Source organism: Leptonychotes weddellii, chromosome 13, assembly GCF_054177405.1.
Source record: "Leptonychotes weddellii isolate Sample4059 chromosome 13, ASM5417740v2, whole genome shotgun sequence".
In the NCBI taxonomy this organism is placed as follows: domain Eukaryota; kingdom Metazoa; phylum Chordata; class Mammalia; order Carnivora; family Phocidae; genus Leptonychotes; species Leptonychotes weddellii.
This window is the reverse complement of record NC_138381.1, coordinates 75772650-75792369: the sequence shown is the minus strand read 5'-3', so window position 1 is coordinate 75792369 and position 19720 is coordinate 75772650. Positions and strand designations below refer to the sequence as shown.

The 19720-nt window shown below is 41.3% G+C and overlaps 3 protein-coding genes across 3 annotated transcripts in view; 2 read left to right on the top strand and 1 right to left on the bottom strand.

The window, feature by feature from the left end:
• The window catches only part of CLIP1 (CAP-Gly domain containing linker protein 1), a 66942-nt gene extending 52808 nt beyond the window's left edge, over positions 1 to 14134 (top strand). The window contains exons 18-23 of the mRNA XM_081800958.1: positions 2312 to 2364; positions 8516 to 8633; positions 8714 to 8864; positions 9431 to 9480; positions 11807 to 11931; positions 12463 to 14134. Of these exons, the coding sequence (XP_081657084.1) occupies positions 2312 to 2364; positions 8516 to 8633; positions 8714 to 8864; positions 9431 to 9480; positions 11807 to 11931; positions 12463 to 12688 (723 nt within the window). The 3' untranslated portion in view covers positions 12689 to 14134. The remainder of the gene's footprint in view (positions 1 to 2311; positions 2365 to 8515; positions 8634 to 8713; positions 8865 to 9430; positions 9481 to 11806; positions 11932 to 12462) is intronic.
• Positions 14135 to 14246: 112 nt separating this feature from the next.
• On the bottom strand, positions 14247 to 15152 carry LOC102731087 (protein FAM204A). The gene has a single exon (XM_031038031.2). The coding sequence runs from the start codon at positions 15104 to 15106 to the stop codon at positions 14438 to 14440; it is 669 nt and encodes a 222-aa protein (XP_030893891.1). The 5' UTR covers positions 15107 to 15152; the 3' UTR covers positions 14247 to 14437.
• A 1959-nt stretch (positions 15153 to 17111) lies between these two features.
• VPS33A (VPS33A core subunit of CORVET and HOPS complexes) overlaps positions 17112 to 19720 on the top strand; it is a 22427-nt gene continuing 19818 nt past the window's right edge. Inside the window, exons 1-3 of the mRNA XM_081800957.1 lie at positions 17112 to 17267; positions 18894 to 18959; positions 19632 to 19715. Of these exons, the coding sequence (XP_081657083.1) occupies positions 17166 to 17267; positions 18894 to 18959; positions 19632 to 19715 (252 nt within the window). The 5' untranslated portion in view covers positions 17112 to 17165. The remainder of the gene's footprint in view (positions 17268 to 18893; positions 18960 to 19631; positions 19716 to 19720) is intronic.

The following is a 19720-nucleotide window of genomic DNA, read 5'->3' as shown; positions in this document are numbered from 1 at the left end:
AAAAAAAAAAAAAAATATTGGAGATTAGTCAAAAGCACATCATAATCATGTTGAAGGGGCTCCCACTGGCCAAATCTGAGATAATTTGAACATCAGAAGAAATATAGTTATGGAGTATAGCCTATTGAATAACATTAGAAACCATGATGTATCATGGAAACAGGTAGATACAAATAAATAAATGGAGGAAAACCGAAGGCCCTTTCTTATGGCGAAATGACAACTAATAAATAGGTGAAATGATGGAATTAGAAAATCACTATTGGGTAACCATGATGGTAGTATTTTATTTAGGGAAGACTCATCATTTGGTGCTAAAAGAAATGGATTGGCATTTTGCTGAGGAGCAGGATGCTTATACACGTTCAAAGTATCTCTTAACAAAATACGTATTAATTACAAAGAAGAAAAAATACCTTTACAGTGGAGAAACATGGAAGATACTTCCTCAACCAAGTGATCAAAGTTACCCTCATCAAAAAACAACATTGTCTGTCCTTTGATCCCTATTGAGGACAACACAGGATTAGTTCTGTGGTGTTCCTGCCAAAAAGTGTGTGATCTGACTCTATTCATACAGAAACATCAGATGAATCCAAATTGACATTGTGTGCACTTATGTGCCTCAAAAATGTCAAGGTCACAAAAAATAAGGAAACAGTGAGGAATTAGATTAAAGAAATGTAACTAGTAAATGAACTTGTCAACCTGGATTGGGTCCTGGAGCAGAAGAAGGAAAAAATGTCTCTTATAAAGAAATCCATACCATAAGTATTCCAAATTTCTGTTCCATGGAAATTCAGGCACAATGCACCCTCCAAGAAAGAGGGAAAATCTCTGCATACTTGTTCTTTAAAATGTTGAATGATTTTTCACGTTTATTAATAATTTGTATTTTCTCTGTTGCGAATTATCTGCCTTTATTTATCTTCATTGTAGGTACTTCTCAGTACCTACTTTTAATTATAAAACAGCTTCCTTGTTTAACAAATAAATATAAACTGTATAAAAGGGCGTAAAGGAAAAAAAAAGAAAACCCCTCTCATCTCCACATCCCACTCTCCAGATGTTCTCCCTCTTATTTTAGTTTTTAAGGTTTGTCTACCACCCTTTTTCCTTCCTTTCACTCTTTAAAAATTTCTAAATATTTTTTGTGAATTACTCATGCAGCAAAAGCATACATCTCTAGTGGACTAGGAAAGCAGAGTTTACACTGAAAAAACTGAATGTTTAATCTCAATAGATTTTGTGATAAATATAATTTTATGTTCAAAACACATGTTTATGTATATTTAAGAACTTTAATAGTATGAAGACCTCATAGCAAAGCATATGCATAACTGATACAAAATCGGAAATAAGGCTATAGCTACATACAGTGAGCTAGGAGCTTAAATTCTGGCTGTTGGAAGCCATTCCATAGTCTGGTGTTATTCTTTGATTTGGGGGGACAAAAACCCACAAAGGAGTGTTTTCACCCCTTAGGTTTTGGCTTTTTTTTTTAAGATTTTTTATTTATTTACTTGGGGGGTTGGAGAGAGCACAAGCAGGGGGAGCAGCAGAGGGAGAAGGAGGCTCCCCACTGAGCAGGGAGCCCGAGGACAGGGACACGGGCTCCATCCCAGGATCCTGGGATCATGACCTGAGCTGAAGGCAGACGCTTAACCCACTGAGTCACCCAGGCGCCCCTCACCCCTTAGTTTTATTAGCAGTGTGAGTTGAAATTGGTATTTCAATATAATAAACTCTGTGTGGTACAGACCAGGGGGTGGGGGTGAGTCTTCTCTCACAGGATTAATTAACTGAATCTTTTGTTTTTCACCCTTCATAGAATAATAGAATTTTAGAACTAAAGGGCTACTGGAAATTCTCTTCTAACTTCCTTGTTTTATAGGTGAGAAACCAATTCCTGGAATGTGGAAGGCATGAAATGAAGCCCAGGAGGAGTAAACAGCCTGTTCCTAGCCTCCCCATGAGTTAGTGACACTTGATCTGTGTGATTTCGGTGAAGGAGCCAGAATGTTAACAGTGAGGCTTTCACTCATTCATTTAAGAAATGAATGAAACATTTATTGAATGTTGAAGATACAGCCTGTTCTGAGGAAGGAGAGTCATTCGGGTCATAAGTGATTTGTAAATTAACAACTGTACATGATGTACTAACCACTACTCTTTTTTTCATCACCAGTGAGGAAGGCCCATTGCTTTAGCTGTCCCGGAGCCTGGGAATGGGACATGTGGAATGAGAAATAGGTCTCTCTGTGGACTTCTGTAACGAACTGAACTTTTTTGTGTGTGTGTTTTTTTCCAGCTAGAAGAGGAGAGATCTGTGCTCAATAATCAGTTGTTAGAAATGAAAAAGAGGTAGGCTTTCTTTTTGTGTTTATTGTTGCGTGTATGTGTTTAATTAGGAAAATGTCAGAACATGATGCGTATGGTGACCTGTAGAAAACATACCACCTTCTTTTCAGAAACTTGGATTGTGGTAGTTTGGTGCTCATAACTGATAAATGATGAAAATGTATTTGCAAAAGTTACAGTATTAATTACCAAGACAAAGAATAGGTTAATTTTTAAGCCTCCTCCAGTTGCATTTTTTCAGAAGTGTTCTAAGATCAGATTGTCTCATCGTATTGCTGTCACCTCCTCATTTTCAGGAGCTAAAAATGCTGTAATTTTACATAGAGTAATTAATCGGTGTATAAATACTGATTGCATTATATAAAAATTTTAACTTTTCAGTAATAATGTGTTAGCATCAATTTGAATGTTTCTATTTTTCTAGAAAAGAGCCTTGTTATTTGTTACTCTTTCATGATAATCAAATGATATTGAAATGGAAACCTTCCAGCACTTTTGAGTAAGGATAAACCGGCCCAGAGAAATAACCGTTTAGAAGCCTGATGCTTCTGTATCCTGACAGTCTCTGTCTACACTTTTAAAATGTGCAGTTTGTGTCTAGAGAAATTCTGTGTTTATGCTGCACGCCAAGTAGACGTGGTGCGTGTCCTTGCTGAGAACGGCAGCCTGTGCGGTACTGAGTAGATAGATGGGCAGCGCAGTGGGGACACACCTTTTTTTTGTTAATGAAACTAAAAATAACTCTTTAAGAATATCTTAATCAAGAAATCGTCCATGCTCTTGCCAAGTATTTCATTCTTGTCAGAGAGAAGGAAGTTTCCCTTACCACTGACTCGCGTGTTTTGCTCTGACAGTGTTTCCTCCCACCAACATGGCAGTTGCTTAGGAACTGAGGGCTTTAGTCAACCCACAGATAGTGGGATCCACAAGCTACATTCTAAAGGACGTCCGGCCTCAGTCCCGGGGTGCCTTTCTTCCTTTCTTTTTTTAATTAAGAAATCCTTAGATTCGTTCTTCTGTAAAGTTTCATACCAGAATGTGCGTACGGTTCATCAGCCTCCCCCCCGCCCCTCCCCGTCCAGCCAGCTTTTCTCCAGGCAACCGTGAGCTGTGGTGACTGGTCTGCCATTCCTTCCCCAGCACCTGTGTGCAGGCCCCCATAGTTCTGCCCCCCCGCATGGGGGGGGTGGATATTTGATTTTACATAGATAAGGCTCTGTTTTGAGAACCTCCCTATGCAGTTACCAGGGGTGTGTGAAAAAAACTAATAGGGCTTATTCCTGTGACATTCTGGTCAGAGAGCATATGAAAATGGGCTGGTGTAAGTCAGCAAGTACTGACATTATCCCTTTGTATTCATAATTCACAAACTCAATCTCAGAACAACCCAGTGAAATATTTGGCGGGGCTTGCATTTACAGACCATGAAACAAAAGCCCAAAATGTTAGGCAACTTGGCCAAGAACTCAGATGCAGGCCTAAGACCGAGGGCTTCAGATTTTTATGCTGGCTCTTTTCTCACTGTACATTTATTTATTGTTACTCTTAAATCTTTTTTTTTTTTTTTTAATAGAGTAAAGCTGCTATGCTTCCTTAGTCTTTACCATGTGACTTTAAATTACATGCCTTTCAAAATGTTATCAGGCCTGTGACTCTTTTCACAGCTTAAAAGGATGGACCAAGTTTGGGTGCTTGTTAAGGCCACTTCTTACTTCACTAACTTTGCTCCCATTTTAAGTCCTGGATAAGTTTAGGAGATTGTCTCTTGAAAATTACTCTTTATATCAATAAATGCAGATAGAGATGGTAATTTTTTCTGAAAGTGAAAATTTTAAAAAACCTAGCTTCATCCTATTTAGCACTGTTCTGTTGTCAAATTAATCCTTATGGAACGTTATGTCTAAAATCTGAATGCAAATATATTTCAGCTAATAATTTGGGCCCTTAAATGCTCTCTAAAAGCCAGTTTGATAATGGATTCATATGTAGGTCTGTGTGTGTAATAGTTAAGTAAATTGAGCATGGAGTACTGAAAAGAATTTGATATGCTCCTAATTTAAAAGGCTGGCAAGTACTTAAATCATAAAGGTATTTGCAATGTAGTCATTCATGCAAGAACTGAGATCTTAGTCAAGAGTTTAATTGAGAAGTGATAATTGAACATACACAGTCAAGATAGTATCTAATTGTGTCATTCAAATGGTCATTATATTGAAGTGCAGAACTTATTCCTGACCTGTAGGCACAAACTACTTACCATTCAGTGGTAGCATTGTCCTGTATTTGCTACGGTCTTTTGGTATCTGAACATTGAATTGCAAGCAACATGTAGTAAAGGTTTTTCTCTTAACTTAAACATGTAATCATTATTTTGGAAACGGGTTTCCAAGTTAGGCAGACGTCTTTCAAAACAGGCTCCAAGACAGCTGACAGAGCAGAGCCAGCCTTGAATGGCTCTGCCTGATGGAAGTGGAGAAACGAAGGTTCCTCTGTCCACTGAAGCCTACAGCAGACTGGGGAACATGTTTGGCTTCCCTCCCTTCTCTAGGCTTTGTGATGTCACTGCAGGGACTTGAGAGCCCAAATCTCAGACATGGACTCTTTGGAGTCAGAATTCACTCAGTGTAAATCAGGATAAATGTCAGGAATGGAAGCTGGTTGGCGATACCGTCTAAGATACCAAGTCTGAAGAGGTCCTGTGCTACTTCAGCTCATTAAGCTCACTGTGGGTTGCTGACTGTCTGACTGTCTCGGGCTTGCGCTACTTACCAATGCTCATTTCACCCTCTCTTTTCCCTTCCCTACTCCTGCTTCCTTTGCTCTATCTGTGTGTCTTTAATGGTAAGACTAAAGAAAGTCTATCCACGTTATAATAAATAAATTTCATATATTTTTAGTAAAACAAATTGTTGTATATATTTTTTGGCTGCCTTTGTCCCTCTGTGTCTTGCTTTTGTTTTGTAAAATATTCTTAGCAGTACACACACACACACACACACGCACGCCGTTTTTATACCTATATACAGCAAAGAACTTCAGCGCAAATTTAGCTCTCCTTACTGTACCTGCATTTCTTTTCATGTTTCTAATATTTGGTTCTTGTTATCTTGCATTTTTAAAGCTTGCCCAGTAACACTTTAAGGTATTTGCTTCATTACTAGAATTTATTTCTTAAGTAAGTAGTAAGGAAAGAATCTGGCAAATACGTTCCCCTGGGGGGAAAGATTTCTGGCCCCCATAGCTGTTCTTTCATATCATGTTATCTTCCCTTCTTGATACTTTCTTTCTTTCTTTCTTTTTTTAAGATTTTTTATTTATTTACTGGACACAGGGAGAGAGATAGTGAGAGAGAGCACACAAGCACAGGGAGCGGCAGGGAGAGGGAGAAGCAGGCTTCCCGCGGAGCAAGGAGCCTGATGTGGGGCTCCATCCCAGGACCCTCCATCCCAGGACCCTGGGATCATGACCCAAACCGAAGGCAGCCCTTGAACCGACTGAGCCACCCAGGCGCCCCCCCTTCTTGATACTTTCAGTAACACAAATCACTCTGGCCAGCACGGTTTCAAGGTAACAGAGGCCCCCTGGCAGTGTGGTTTGTGACTCAGATGTCAGGAATGTTAGCATAAATGGTTTAAATTAGTCCCTCTTGGTTCGCACAATGGGATTAGGGCTTAGAAATAGCCTAAGAAGCCAGCAATGAAGATCTGCCACAGAGATGAACTGCCAAAGGCTATTTGTCCTGTCATTTGGTATATAAATCACAAGGCAGATCCCTTTCTTAACCATGTGTCTTTTGATAACTTGTACAAGAAGCGTTCTGCTTGCCATCTTCTTAGAAAGCAGCCTCTCTTAGGGGTTGTGTGTATGCGATAAGCAGACGAAGGTTCCTGTACATTCTTGCTTCTTCCAGCTGGTGGTCTCTCTCTCCCTCCCTAACACAAAGACCCTATGAGATTTTGGCTATCTAGAGTTCTGATTATAGAAGAACTTAACTCTGTTCAGTAACCCCCAAATCCTGGTATTTTTCAATAAAAACATTAAAACTACATTTTTCAAATTTGACTTGGATTTATAACAAGTAAAGCTCTTGAAATAGTTTTTACAATAGAATAAACTACCAAATATGTTTAATTGAAACTTGAGCCCCGGATTTTTTGGATAACTTCGGATAACGTCAGATATTTACTTTCCAGGTGGAAGAAGTACCTGTCCATTCCTTCCATTAAAATCTTTGCTTTGTTTTGACCTAAACAAGATCCTATTTCCTAGCAAGGTGTTGTTCACTTAGTGATTTAACAGCACCAATACCCACCCACTCTCCGGTGTTCATATCATGCTTGGGTGTCGAATTCAAGAAATTTCTGTAAGTCTCAGATTCTTTTCTTACTACTTATTCTGTATAAGTGTAAGCCACACAACGAGATAAATACAACACTTATATTTTCATCTTTGTGTAGAATTTCAATTTACCATAAATCATGAGAATTCTGTAATTCATGTGCCGGATATCTTGGGTCTCACTAACCAGAGATACATTCTGCCATTTCTAACCTGGGCCTCAGTTTCCAATTCTTCCAGTCAGTTCTAAAACAGACTGAACCATGACATGCTCTGCATTCACACAGTTCCTTCTTCTAGAACCAGGAGCGATTTGGCTGCTTGTTGTTGAAGTTTTGAACTCTCACTGATGATCATCTACATTAATGCAGTGTTGTGGGTTGGATGGCCTGAGGGCTAGCTAGGACATTTTTTTTCCAGTCTGTGTTTTTCCCAAAATATTTTTGTGATACAAGGACTCTTTCCCTCTTGTTTCACACTGCATGTAATTTTTAAAACCTTTTTATTTCAAAATGGAGATTTACAGGAGAGTTGCCGAGGCAGCACAGAGAGTCCCCATGGAGTACCCTTCACCCTGTGTCCCCTGATAAGCCCATCATACACTCCTTGGTATGTTTGTCAAAACTGAGAAAGCAACGTTGGTTCGGTTTGCTTATCTAGACTCTAGACTTTATTCAGATTTCCCCAGTTTTTCCATTAATGTCTTTTTCCTCTTCTGGGATTCAGTCTAGGAAACCACATTGCATTCAGTGGTCATGCCTCCACAGCCTCCTTCATTCAGTCTGTGACAGTTCCTCAGTCTTTCCTTGTCTTTCATGACCTTGGCACTTTTGAATGCATGTAGTTTTTACAACAAAAAGTCACACACACACATACACACACACACACAGTAGCTTGCCCTTCTGGGTTCTATCTATTGTGTCTTTGCCTTCCCTCCCTGTCTTCCTTCATCTTCCCCTTCCTTTTTCCACCCCTTGAGTCCGGGATAAATATTTCCCTCTCGTTAAGGCCTGGTCCCACTCCCTCTGCTGACAGCCGAATGCTGAGTCAGGCCGAGAACATAAACCAAGCGCTCTGACGTCCTCCCTCCAGACTCTCCCACCCCCACCCCCCAGTACTTTCGTTCTCCACCTGGAAATCCATTTTAACATTTCTGTTCCAGCCTTTATGTAATTACCTTTAATCTCTATGAGCGACGTAAAGTCCTTTCCAGATTCTGTGGATGAAAAGTCACACTCCTTCAGTATGAATAGCAGTAATAACCTTTGCGACTGTTTTGGCCCATGAGATCTCAAAAACACATTCTCAGAAGTTGCGAAAAGTTTACTGAAATTAGTGAGAACCAATTGATACCTCCAGCATAAAACTGCTCTGCATGACATCCGTGTATAACCGCTTTGCATGTGTGTATTTTAATTGTTGTTATTGCTTGGTAATAATTTATTCAAGAAGTAACAATTCAGTTGAGGGGGGTAGATTTTAAAAGAATTCTTTGGGGGTAACAGTGTTGTTTTGTTTTGTTAATTCTACATCTTCCAGAGTTATTAACTTGTTTCTTTAAATTCAAATGGATACAATGATATGCAGATTCTGCATGTCTATGCCTAGGTAAACTTGTTCTCCCTCACAGTGAGTAAAATTTCAAGTAAAATTTTGCAAGCATAATAGCCTCAGCCCCTTTAAAACTTCCCCGTAATACTTTTTTCTTTACGTTAACTCAAGTTAATTGCCTGTTCGTTCTAGGGCCATTGTGCACTCACCACTCTCTCGGTTGATTTCTGGAATTTTTTTTTTTTTTAACTCTTTGGTCTTTTAGAGAATCCAAGTTAATAAAAGACGCAGATGAAGAAAAAGCTTCCTTGCAGAAATCCATCAGTATTACTAGTGCCTTACTCACCGAAAAGGATGCAGAGCTGGAAAAGCTGAGAAATGAGGTAGAGTACCACCTGAGGGGGCTGTTGCCACTCCTGCTTTTGTTCAAGCTACGAGCCTAAGCTAACCCGCTGCGTTTCAGGTCACAGTGCTCAGGGGAGAGAGCGCCTCCGCCAAGTCCTTGCATTCCGTCGTTCAGTCTCTGGAGTCAGATAAGGCGAAGCTTGAACTCCAGGTAAAGAACTTGGAGCTTCAACTCAAAGAAAACAGGAGGCAGCTCAGCAGCTCCTCAGGTAAAGTGAGGGCCACATGGTGCTTCTTTCCAACACCGCCGCTTCCTGCAGAGGGGCTGTTGCTAGTGAGATGTCCTTGGAAGGCTGTAGTGCTGCCCCTGACCAGGCCCATCTGCCTTTGGATCTCCCAACCACCGAATCAGATAAGGGCTAGTCATGACACAGGTCCTCCACACAGGGGCGTGCCTGGCATGCCCCCTTCTGGAGTGTTGGCAGCAATAGGAGACGTACGCGCACTACCATGATGGGGGGCAGAGGTGGTCCCTTTGTGAGCAAGTGATCGCTTGCTTTGCTACTTAGGTTCCAGGTGGGTGTGATGGGCATCCTCCGCACCAGTGGGCCAGCCCCCCAAGGGAGAAGATGGGCGGGTGAGGGCCAGCGTCTGTGTACGTCCCTCAGGGCTCCAGATGCCCGATAGGAAACCGTGGACTGTTCCCAAAGAGGCCCATTTGGGAATTTCACATGAAAATACATGTCTGACACTGGCCCGTTGGTTGCAGTAACCCAGGAAAAAAGATGGCAAGTGTTGTGAATCCTCCTCCATTTTTTTTTTTTTTAAATATAAGGTAATACTGATACTCAGGCAGAAGAGGACGAAAGAGCCCAGGAGAGTCAGGTAATACTCCTTTTTTTTCTTTTTTTTGCTTGGCTTACTCACTATTTTAAAAGATCATTTAACCTTTTGAAGAGGCAATACACTGTATATATTTTTAATATTAGACCTTATGGTCTAAACAATAAATAATATTAAAAATATATACAGTAGAAAACCTCCCTCCACACACTATCTCCCATCTGCTCAGTTCCCAAGCCCTTAAACAGGTTATCATTCTTATTGGTACCTTTAAAAAAAAAAATCTTTCCAGAGATAGAAAAACATGTATATAAAAACCAAAACTAGTTGTCTTTTCCTCTCCTTTTGGACACAAATGGTGGCGTCTTTTTAGTATCTGTATAGCACGTCAGTTGACGTGACATTTGGGATGTTTCTGATCTTTCAGGTGTATTAGGAACAATGTTGTAATGAATTATCTTGAACATCTATCATTTTGCAGATATACTAGTGTTTCTTTAGGACAGATTCATAGAAGTAGAATTGCTCTGTCAAAAGATTCCTTGCTCCTCTTTTTTAAATTTTTTTTTTTTAAGATTTTATTTATTTATTCATGAGAGACACAGAGAGAGAGAGAGGCAGAGGGAGAAGCAGGCTCCCCGCGGAGCAGGGAGCCCGATGTGGGGCTCGATCCCAGGACCCTGGGATCATGACCTGAGCCGAAGACGGACGCTTAACGACTGAGCCACCCAGGCGTCCCTTACAGCACTTTAGATTCTTTCCCTCCTCTGGGTTCTCATTTACCAAGTTCTTTTTTTTTTTTTTTTAAGATTTTATTTATTTATTTGACAGAGAGAGACACAGCGAGAGAGGGAACACAAGCAAGGGGAGAGGCAGAGGGAGAAGCAGGCTCCCAAGGAGCAGAGAGCCCGATGCGGGACTCGATCCCAGGACCCCAGGATCATGACTTGAGCCGAAGGCAGACGCTTAACCATCTGAGCCACCCAGGCGCCCCTCCTTGCTCCTCTTGACCTTAAAAAGACAAGAGTTCTTGAAAACTGTTTCCCCAAAGCCAAAATTATCAAAACAGCCTTAGTTTTAAAAATGGGATTATATGGAGGCAAACTATTCTGTGTTTGGAAATATACTTGCACATGAGCAACTGGTTCCATCTTCAATTTTAATAGGACATTTTAGATATATTTATTCTGTTCAAAACTCAAAGGTACAAAAACCATCCTCTTCAAAAAAAGGAAAATTTATTTGAGTTTGCAGTTTGTTTTAGTTATCCAACATCTCCTTTGAAAGACATGAAAGGATTCAGCAGGTGTACTAACTCACCCTGGTAGTGTTGTCTGCTTAGTCTGTGCGTCTGATAAGCATAGACTCAATTAACTGTGTTTTCTTTTCCCCTTTCCTCTCTGCTTCCGTTTGTTCCATCTGCCGCTGCCAACGCTTTCTTCCAATCAGCAAATGGTTTGTTTTATGTTTCCTAATTTGTGATCGTGTGTGTGTGTGTGTGTGTGTGTGTGGTTTCCCACTACACTTACATCCATTTTGTAGCTTTTTCTTCTTCCTGCAGTGTAGCTCCTAACAGGATAAAGTCTTAGAAAATGAAACTTCCCTTCAGTGTTGGAAGGGGTCTCCTGCAGATAATCCCGAATCTGGTGATTGCTAGCTTTGTTTCAGAACTTGCCCTGGCAAGAGAATTAGGCCCAGTATTTCTTTAAAAAGTGAAATGTATCATTTTTAATATTGTAAAGTAGGATTTATTCAGTGGATATTTAGAGAAATTGGACCTTTTTGTTATATGTTGAAGAGGGTAAAAACATTTTGTTTTTAAAGTGCCCTTGGTTTGAAAGGAGACATTAGGACAAGAGTGTCTCCTCCTGATGGTCACCTCGTTGTCCCACTGCTCAGTGAATCTTGGCACAGGTGTTCCTTGTACGTGTGGTACCTGAGCACTGTCACTGTCTCCTCAGCTGAAAGGGAGCTGGAGCCTTCTCTTTGAAACACCTTCATTTTTGTCTGAAGATAATGTGTATTGACTGTTCCACTGGGACCACCAGTCAGTAGATGTTAAGCGGTGGTCGGAGGGGAATTTCCTGAACTTGTTCAAATCTACGGAGCATAAAAGTTCTGGATTTGTCCCGGAGTTTAATGGAACAGTTGACTGGTTTTGCTTTTTATAGAGTTTTGTGTATGTATGTGTGTATATATAAAGCATTTAAACGTGGGCTCAGTAATGGCCACTGTTGCCCCCCGCCCCCGTGAGGCACAGCACATTTTGTAGCCACAGTGTGAGAGTGTACTTTCATGGTGTTCTTGATGCCCCAGTGTACATTTAGACATTGTATACATTTGTTTCTTCTTTTTCCGGACAAATCAGATTGATTTCCTAAATTCAGTAATAGTGGACCTTCAGAGGAAGAATCAAGACCTCAAGATGAAGGTGGAGATGATGTCAGAAGCAGCCCTTAATGGGACTGGGGATGACCTAAACAGTTACGACAGGTATTTTATATTAAGCAATACTGATCAGAACCTTCGTTCCACCTAAATAAAGGTTTTTATTTATTTATTTATTTATTTATTTGAGAGAGAGAGAGAATGAGAGAGAGAAAGCACATGAGAGGGGGGAGGGTCAGAGGGAGAAGCAGACCCCCCGCCGAGCAGGGAGCCCGATGCGGGACTCGATCCCGGGACTCCAGGATCATGCATGACCTGAGCCGAAGGCAGTGGCTTAACCAACTGAGCCACCCAGGCGCCCTAAATAAAGGTTTTTAAAGTTAAGTTCTCCAGTGGATTGGGGAAAACAGTTGCCTTGGCCATAAATCGATTTCCATAAATCTGGCAAGAGAGTGATATAACCCTATAAATGGTTTGATGTGAAAAGTTAAAATGTGGACTGTAGAACGTCTACTTGAGGCTCCCAGACTTGGCCATAATTAATTCTGCTTATTTTTTGTTCTTTGAGAGTGATACTGTCTCTTGAACTTCATCTGGTAGATATGAGTTTCTGATTGTACATGTTAACATTTGTAGTGATGACCAGGAGAAACAGTCCAAGAAGAAACCTCGCCTCTTCTGTGACATATGTGACTGCTTTGACCTCCACGACACCGAGGACTGCCCCACCCAGGCGCAGGCGTCGGAGGACCCCCCCCACTCCACACACCATGGCAGTCGGAGCGAGGAGCGTCCATACTGTGAAATCTGTGAGGTGTTCGGGCACTGGGCCACCCACTGCAATGATGATGAGACGTTCTGATGGGACCCCCAGCCCTGCGCCGGGCTTCTCAGACACACTAACATGTAGGCGACGGAACACCAGCATCGTGTGTGCAGACTTCCGGAGAACTCATGTTATTTTTGACCCCCATCAACAAATCTAAGAAAATATTTTGAGCTTCAATAAATCACCCTTTTAGTCTCCCCTTAGAATTTAAAATAATAAATACTTAGTAGGTGAGTTTTCACCTCTGATTTGTCTTCTTGATTTTTAAAAGTTCTAACAAGACATTGCACCAGATGCCATTACATTTACTGCCCCGAGGGAAACCTCCTAGAACAATCCCTACCCTCACAATACCTTATTTAAGTAACTTTAAATTATGCTGTTACTTTTCATATTTGCACTAAAATTTTTCCAGGCTGCATTTGTATATTTAGATGTTTGGGTTAAGCTTTGACACTGGAATGAGTTGGAAAAATGTGCCATTTTGCATTTTCATCTACTCATTTAAAGGATTTTATTCTTAAAGAAGTATCTGAGCTCTTTGCACTACCTGATGTCAGTAGTGCCTTTATTTCAGGCTTGATAATACTTGGGTGTGATTATAAAATCATGAAACAGGTAAAGCGGGGGAAGCCCCAAACTGCTGTGGGGACATTTTATAATCTATATGCTGCACCTACTCACTCTACGGTGGTGTTTTGTTCATTGGTTTTGCATAATTTCAGCTTCTATATATTATATGTATATATTTTTTAAAAATCTATATTTTGGGAAAAAAACACAATGTCTGTCTTTTCAGATTTTTACCTTTATGAAAAAGAAAACACATCAAGACATGATGGACTAGGCCAGAATATAACATCACGTGGCTTTGCAACTATTTTTTCTGTTTTCATTTTGTTTCTTTAGCAGATATAAATAACTGGGAGAATTTTCTCCAGATTTGTTTCTTTCTTCAGCAGATATCCCCAGCAGTCAATTAACTAGATAATAAGCCACTATAAAACACCTAAATTAACCAATCTACAACCTTTACAAGTTTTTTTACTGTATTTTTAGATGAATGTACGATGAGAAATTCAACATTAATAATTTTGGATTTTCTTATCAAAAAATAAAATGAAGGACCTCAACCATCAGAAGTTTATCAACCAGTTTGAGTCTATTTATCTTCATTTGAATGTCTTCTAGAATATGTAAAAAGTAATAAATGTATCTTCCATGCTACATGTATAATAAGAACTTCTATAATTGTATATATGCCTTTGATGTATTTTTCCCCTCAAGATTATCAAATGTGTGTCTGACAAGTGAAAAACCTGTAATGAGTTGAAATTTTTGGTTATAAACATATTAAAATAGGAAGTGTTTCACAAACAAAATGTAAAGCAGTATTAAAATTTGAGCAAACAAGTGTTCTGTATCTACTTTAATAAATGGTTCTTTTTTGCCAGTGGTAGTAAACTGATATTATTCTCAGGTTTATTTGTCAGTGTTTTTCTTTAAATGAGCAAGCACTATATATCCAAACAGAAATTTCTACAGTCTTGTTGATAAACAGCTTTTTTTTTTTAGAAAAAGACTGAAAAGATTTAATAATCAACTCCCAAATTTTATGCTTATTTTTCCGATCTATCAGTTTCCTGACATAGTTAACATAAGCAGGTAAATCTTTTCAGTAAATTGAGCAGTTGAAGACTCAAGCAAAAACCCAAGTCAAGACTCAAATGTCTTGAGGAACTCTGGCAAGTTACATATATATCCCATGTTGCTCTTGGTTTCCTATCTCTTCTTTGCTTCAAACCCCCATGCAAGTTTCTTTTTTTGGGCAACCTGTGAATTTTCAGCGTCCTTTTTGGCTTTTACAAAGTTGTGGCAGGCAACCACCTTGGCAATTTTTACACCAAGCTCTCGAGTAGCTAGCTGGTTGCTGAGTTCCTCAACCTTCTCAATGTTCCACTCTTCCACAGCCTGGTCTATGCTCTTTTCAAGGCCTGACTTGTCAATTTTTTTCTTTTTAACAGGGGGGCCAAACCTATCATTGATTCCAAAATACTGAGTAAGCTCCTTCCACTGGGTTTCACTTGAGGTCTGTTCACTATGAGAATCTTCTTCATTTTTCAATTTACCTTTCCTGGAGCGTTTTCTTTTTTTCCCTCTGAATCCTGAAGTTGAGGTTTTCTGTTCAGAATGTTTTTTATGCAATTCTTGAAATTTATGCCACATATTTAAGGGAATTCCAGAGGGGCATTCTTCATATGGATTTACATTTGCCTCTACTCCAGGCTTTGGTCCATCAGCTGGGAAATCTGAGATCTCTGTTTCTGTAATGGCCCCATCTTCTTTATCTTCCTGTAAGTTAAATCCAGCGTTCTCTAATGGGGCTTCATCTTCAGAATTCAACTCAATATCACTTTCATTTAGGCCAGGAGGTAGCAGCCCACTCCACATCTTTTCTTTGGTCAGGAGCCGGCAGCCCAGCAGCCATCTTAAGACCCCACCTGATAAACAGCTTTTAAGAAATCAATGTATCCCCATCTCAAAGCATCCTATGACCCACTTAATGTAAAATAAATACTAAGGTTATTATCCATTGCTATATCACACTATATTACCTGACAAAAATACATATGGCAGCAGGTAGTACCAACTATCAATCCATGACGTTTTACAAAGAAACTCTGAAAGTTGCTGGGATGTTCAGCAAAATGACTACTGGACAAACCAAACATTTGTTTTATGAGCACAGACTCACCAACAGGTCGATATTTCCAAAGCAGAGTTATCAGTTGAACAAGCACATTACTTTAACCTAAATAATACCCTGACACTAGTCCTTGACTTCAGTACTAACCATAGGGGATTAAAAGACTCAAACTATAAACTTACTGTGGTAATCATTTTGCAATTTATACTTAGGTCAAATCATGTTGTATACCTGAAACTAAAACAATGTTACATGTCAGTTATATCCATAAAAACTAAAAAGAACACTAAGGTCTGCAATAGTCATAGGGCAACTACAGCGGTATAGTTTCCAAACACTGGGTCTCTATACAGGTTAAACACCTATGTTGATCATCTTCTAGCATCCTGATCCTGTCTGAGGAGGAGAGTTTATCATCCTGGTCTTGCTCATTTATACTCATGCATGCTTGGGATTTCACTAGCCTTGAGCCTTTCACCTCTTAACTGTAAGTTGTGGCCTCATTTAACAGTTCATGACAAGGCCTGATGAGCTCAACATGTATTCTCACAGATAGTGCTAAAATAATACACATTTTCAGCTGGGCAAAAAGCCTGCAAATGTGACAAGAATCTGTGATACAGGTTGAGAACCACTGTGAAAACCGGGTTGAGAAATAGGGCGTGGAAGTCTGCATGAGTGGAAACAAGTTATTTTAAAATCTAAACGGTTTTGTTGAATCGTAGAATTGAGAGTACAAGTGTGTATATATGTATTATTGATTGATTGCTTTTCTGCATCCTCCCCAAATTCTGATCTTTGCTTACTCAGAACCTCATGGTAGTTGTTTAGTGAGCCCTTTCTTCATAATATAGAGTGTATATATAGAACTGAAAGGAGCCATCCACTCGAAGACCCAACATTTTCAAGCCTCTTTCACATCCCAAATAGTCAATTTCTACCCTCCAAGTATTGAAACGCACATATCCTCCTAAAACAATAGTTATTAAGCAATTAAGTTCCAGGCACCCTTCTGAGCTTTTAATATGAAACATGATGTAAATTCCATCTTTTTTTTTTTTTTTAAAGATTTTTTTATTTACTTATTTGAGAGAGAGAATGACAGAGAGAGAGCACATGAGAGGGGGGAGGATCAGAGGGAGAAGCAGACCCCCCGCCAAGCAAGGAGCCCGATATGGGACTCGATCCCGGGACTCCAGGACCATGACCCGAGCCGAAGGCAGTCGCCCAACCAACTGAGCCACCCAGGTGCCCCGTAAATTCCATCTTTTTGATCCTCACAACTCACAAGGAAACAAACGATTTTTACTGATGCAGTGGGAACTGGATTCCACGTGGGACAGTATTTGTGTGAAATACCAGGCAGTGGCAGTTTACCAGGAAGAGCTAAAGAGACGTCACATGACAGATTCCCTCAGCCGCTGTCCTTTTTTGTAAAGTTTAGCCTACAAACTAAGAGAGCAAAGCGAAGGGCTTTCTGATTGCTACAAAAGATTTCCATTATAGCGGGTATGCTTGCTGCTAAGAAGAAAGAGTAGGGTCCAGTCCCCGTCTCTCAACTCAGTTCTCCGCGCCCAACGACTCCTGGACTGATGGAGGGTCCGGATGGGGCCGGGGGTCTTGGGGGAATGGCGGAACCGACGGGGAAGAAGGAAACCGCGGAGGCTAGGGCCGGGAAAGACAGCAGACGTCGGCCCATTCCAGTTTCCGGGTTTGCGTGCTGTCAGCCGCCTCGGTCACGTGACCGAGCCGCCACGTGACCGCGCCCGTGGGCTTAGCCGGGAGAGGGGGCGGTGGGGCAAGATGGCGGCGCACCTGTCCTACGGGCGAGTGAACCTGAACGTGCTGCGCGAGGCGGTGCGTCGCGAGCTGCGCGAGTTCCTGGATAAGTGCGCGGGAAGCAAGGTGAGGGACGGGAGGCGGCGACAGTGCTCTCCAGCCGCCAGTCCGGCCTGGTCTAATCCGGTGCCTGACCGCCTGAGCTCCAGGTGTACGAGATCCCGAGGGGAACAGGTGGGACCAGTGAGGCGGGGAGAGGGACCTGACGATGGGTCCTGAGGCACACAGTCCACAGAGTCGGCGTGGCATAGCAATTGTTTTGTTGCAGCAGAGTAAGCCACTGTGGTATCGCAGTCCCTCGTGAACCACCTATGTCAGGTGCCCTTCAGATCCAGAGGGGCAGGTCTGGTGCCCCCTGAGAGCCGGACGCGTGGGGCGGGTCCGGCCCAAGGACGTAAATGGTCCATGCATTACAGCGATCATGCGTGTTGTTGCATATCGAACCATCGAAAGTCTCTGAAGCTCCAACATCTTACAATCTGCTGCTCACCCGGATTATGAAAGAAGTTTAGAGTTATTTGAGGTTTTAACGTGACCGTTCTGAGGATTGTTTCTCCCGTTAGACGTTTACCACCGCTCAGCTCACAACTGAGTGAGAAATTGTAGATCAGAGACTTGATAGGATTTCTTCTAAGCGGTGTCACCTTTCTCCTCTCCCCTTAGGATTTATCAGGCCCCCTTACGTAATTGGCAGTACAACTCCGAAAAGAAAACGAAAACTGGGGAATCTCAAGAATCAGTCGTAGAAGGAATAGAACCCCAGGAGATAGAGTGGGTACTAGCAGCCATGAGAGAAAAAAAAGCAGGCTAAGTCCTAGGTGCCCAGTTCAGGCTCAAGAAATGATACTGAAATCTGAATTAGATCATGGATTGGATCAATGTCAGTATCCTGGATGTAATATTGTACTCTGGTTTTGCAAAATGTTACCATTGGCGGAAACTGGGCAGAGCATACAAGGGCTCTCTGTATTATTTCTTACAAATAAATGTTAACCTACACTTATCTCAGTAAAAATTTCAGTTAAAAAAGAGAAGGGAGCACCTGGGTGGCTCAGTCAATTAAGCGTCAGACTCTCGATTTCTGCTCAGGTCATGATCTCAGGGTCATGGGATCGGGCTCCGTGTTGGGCTCCAAGTTGGGCTCCGCACTCAGCATGGCGTCTGCTTGAGATTCTCTCTCTCCTTCTCCCTCTGCCCCCCCTCGCTCCGTGCACTCACTCACACTCTCTCTCTTTCTCTCTCTCCCAAATAAATAAATCTTTTTTTTTTTTTTAAAGATTTTATTTATTTATTTGACAGAGAGAGGGAACACAAGCAGGGGGAGTGGGAGAGGGAGAAGCAGGCTTCCCGCAGAGCAGGGAGCCCGATGCGGGGCTCGATCCCAGGACCCGGGGATCACGACCTGAGCCGAAGGCAGACGCTTAACGACTGAGCCACCCAGGCGCCCCCCAAATAAATAAATCTTTAAACAAAAAAAAAAAAACCCAAAAAATCAACAGTAGCATCACTTGTCCAGATGCTCGTTTTTCTTTAGACCTATAAGATATGAATGTGGTTAGAGCCAATTAAAATTTTTGTTAATTCAGATTTTGAAGCAAATATTCCTACTACGTATGACTGCTGTTTTCTGTGGGTGTTGTTGAAATCCCTGACATTAACCATAACGAGAGTATTTCTCCTCTCCTCCTACAGGCAATAGTTTGGGACGAGTACCTCACAGGACCATTTGGCCTGATTGCACAATATTCATTACTGAAGGTAAATGAGCTATTTGGGTTTTGTTCAGGCATTAATAATTCTAAACTTCAGCAATAATAGGATTTTACATTTTCTCCCGAGTAATTGGCAAAGCTCTTTGGTCTTTATAGACAGTGATACTAATGCATGTCTAACATTCTTTTTTTTTTTTTTTTTTTTAAGATTTTATTTATGTATTTGAGAGAGAGAATGAGATAGAGAGAGAGAGCATGAGAGGGGGGAGGGCCAGAGGGAGAAGCAGACTCCCTGCTGAACAGGGAGCCCGATGCGGGACTCGATCCCAGGACTCCAGGATCATGACCTGAGCCGAAGGCAGTTGCTTAACCAACTGAGCCACCCAGGCGCCCAACTTGTCTAACATTCTTTATACAGTGGTCCATTGGCCAGTGATTTTATGCTGATCCTAATTCCAGGGAAATTACTAGCCTTGTATTATGTGACCATTACTTAGTGTCACTGACAATTCCTCATATGAGAGTCATTTGAATTCAGGTGCAGTAGCAGTGACTTAATCCTGAAACTTTGTCCTTTATACATCTGACTTTGGGGAAACTAAATTTTGCTAATCAAGTAATAATGTCATTTGGCTGGGAGTGTTAATGATGTCTGAATCTGGATAGGATAGGTGAAGTTCAGGGTTTTTGTTAACCTTTTGTGTATGTGTTTTCCTAGGAACATGAAGTGGAAAAAATGTTCACACTTAAAGGAAGTCGTTTGCCCGCAGCTGATGTCAAGAATATTATCTTCTTTGTCAGACCCAG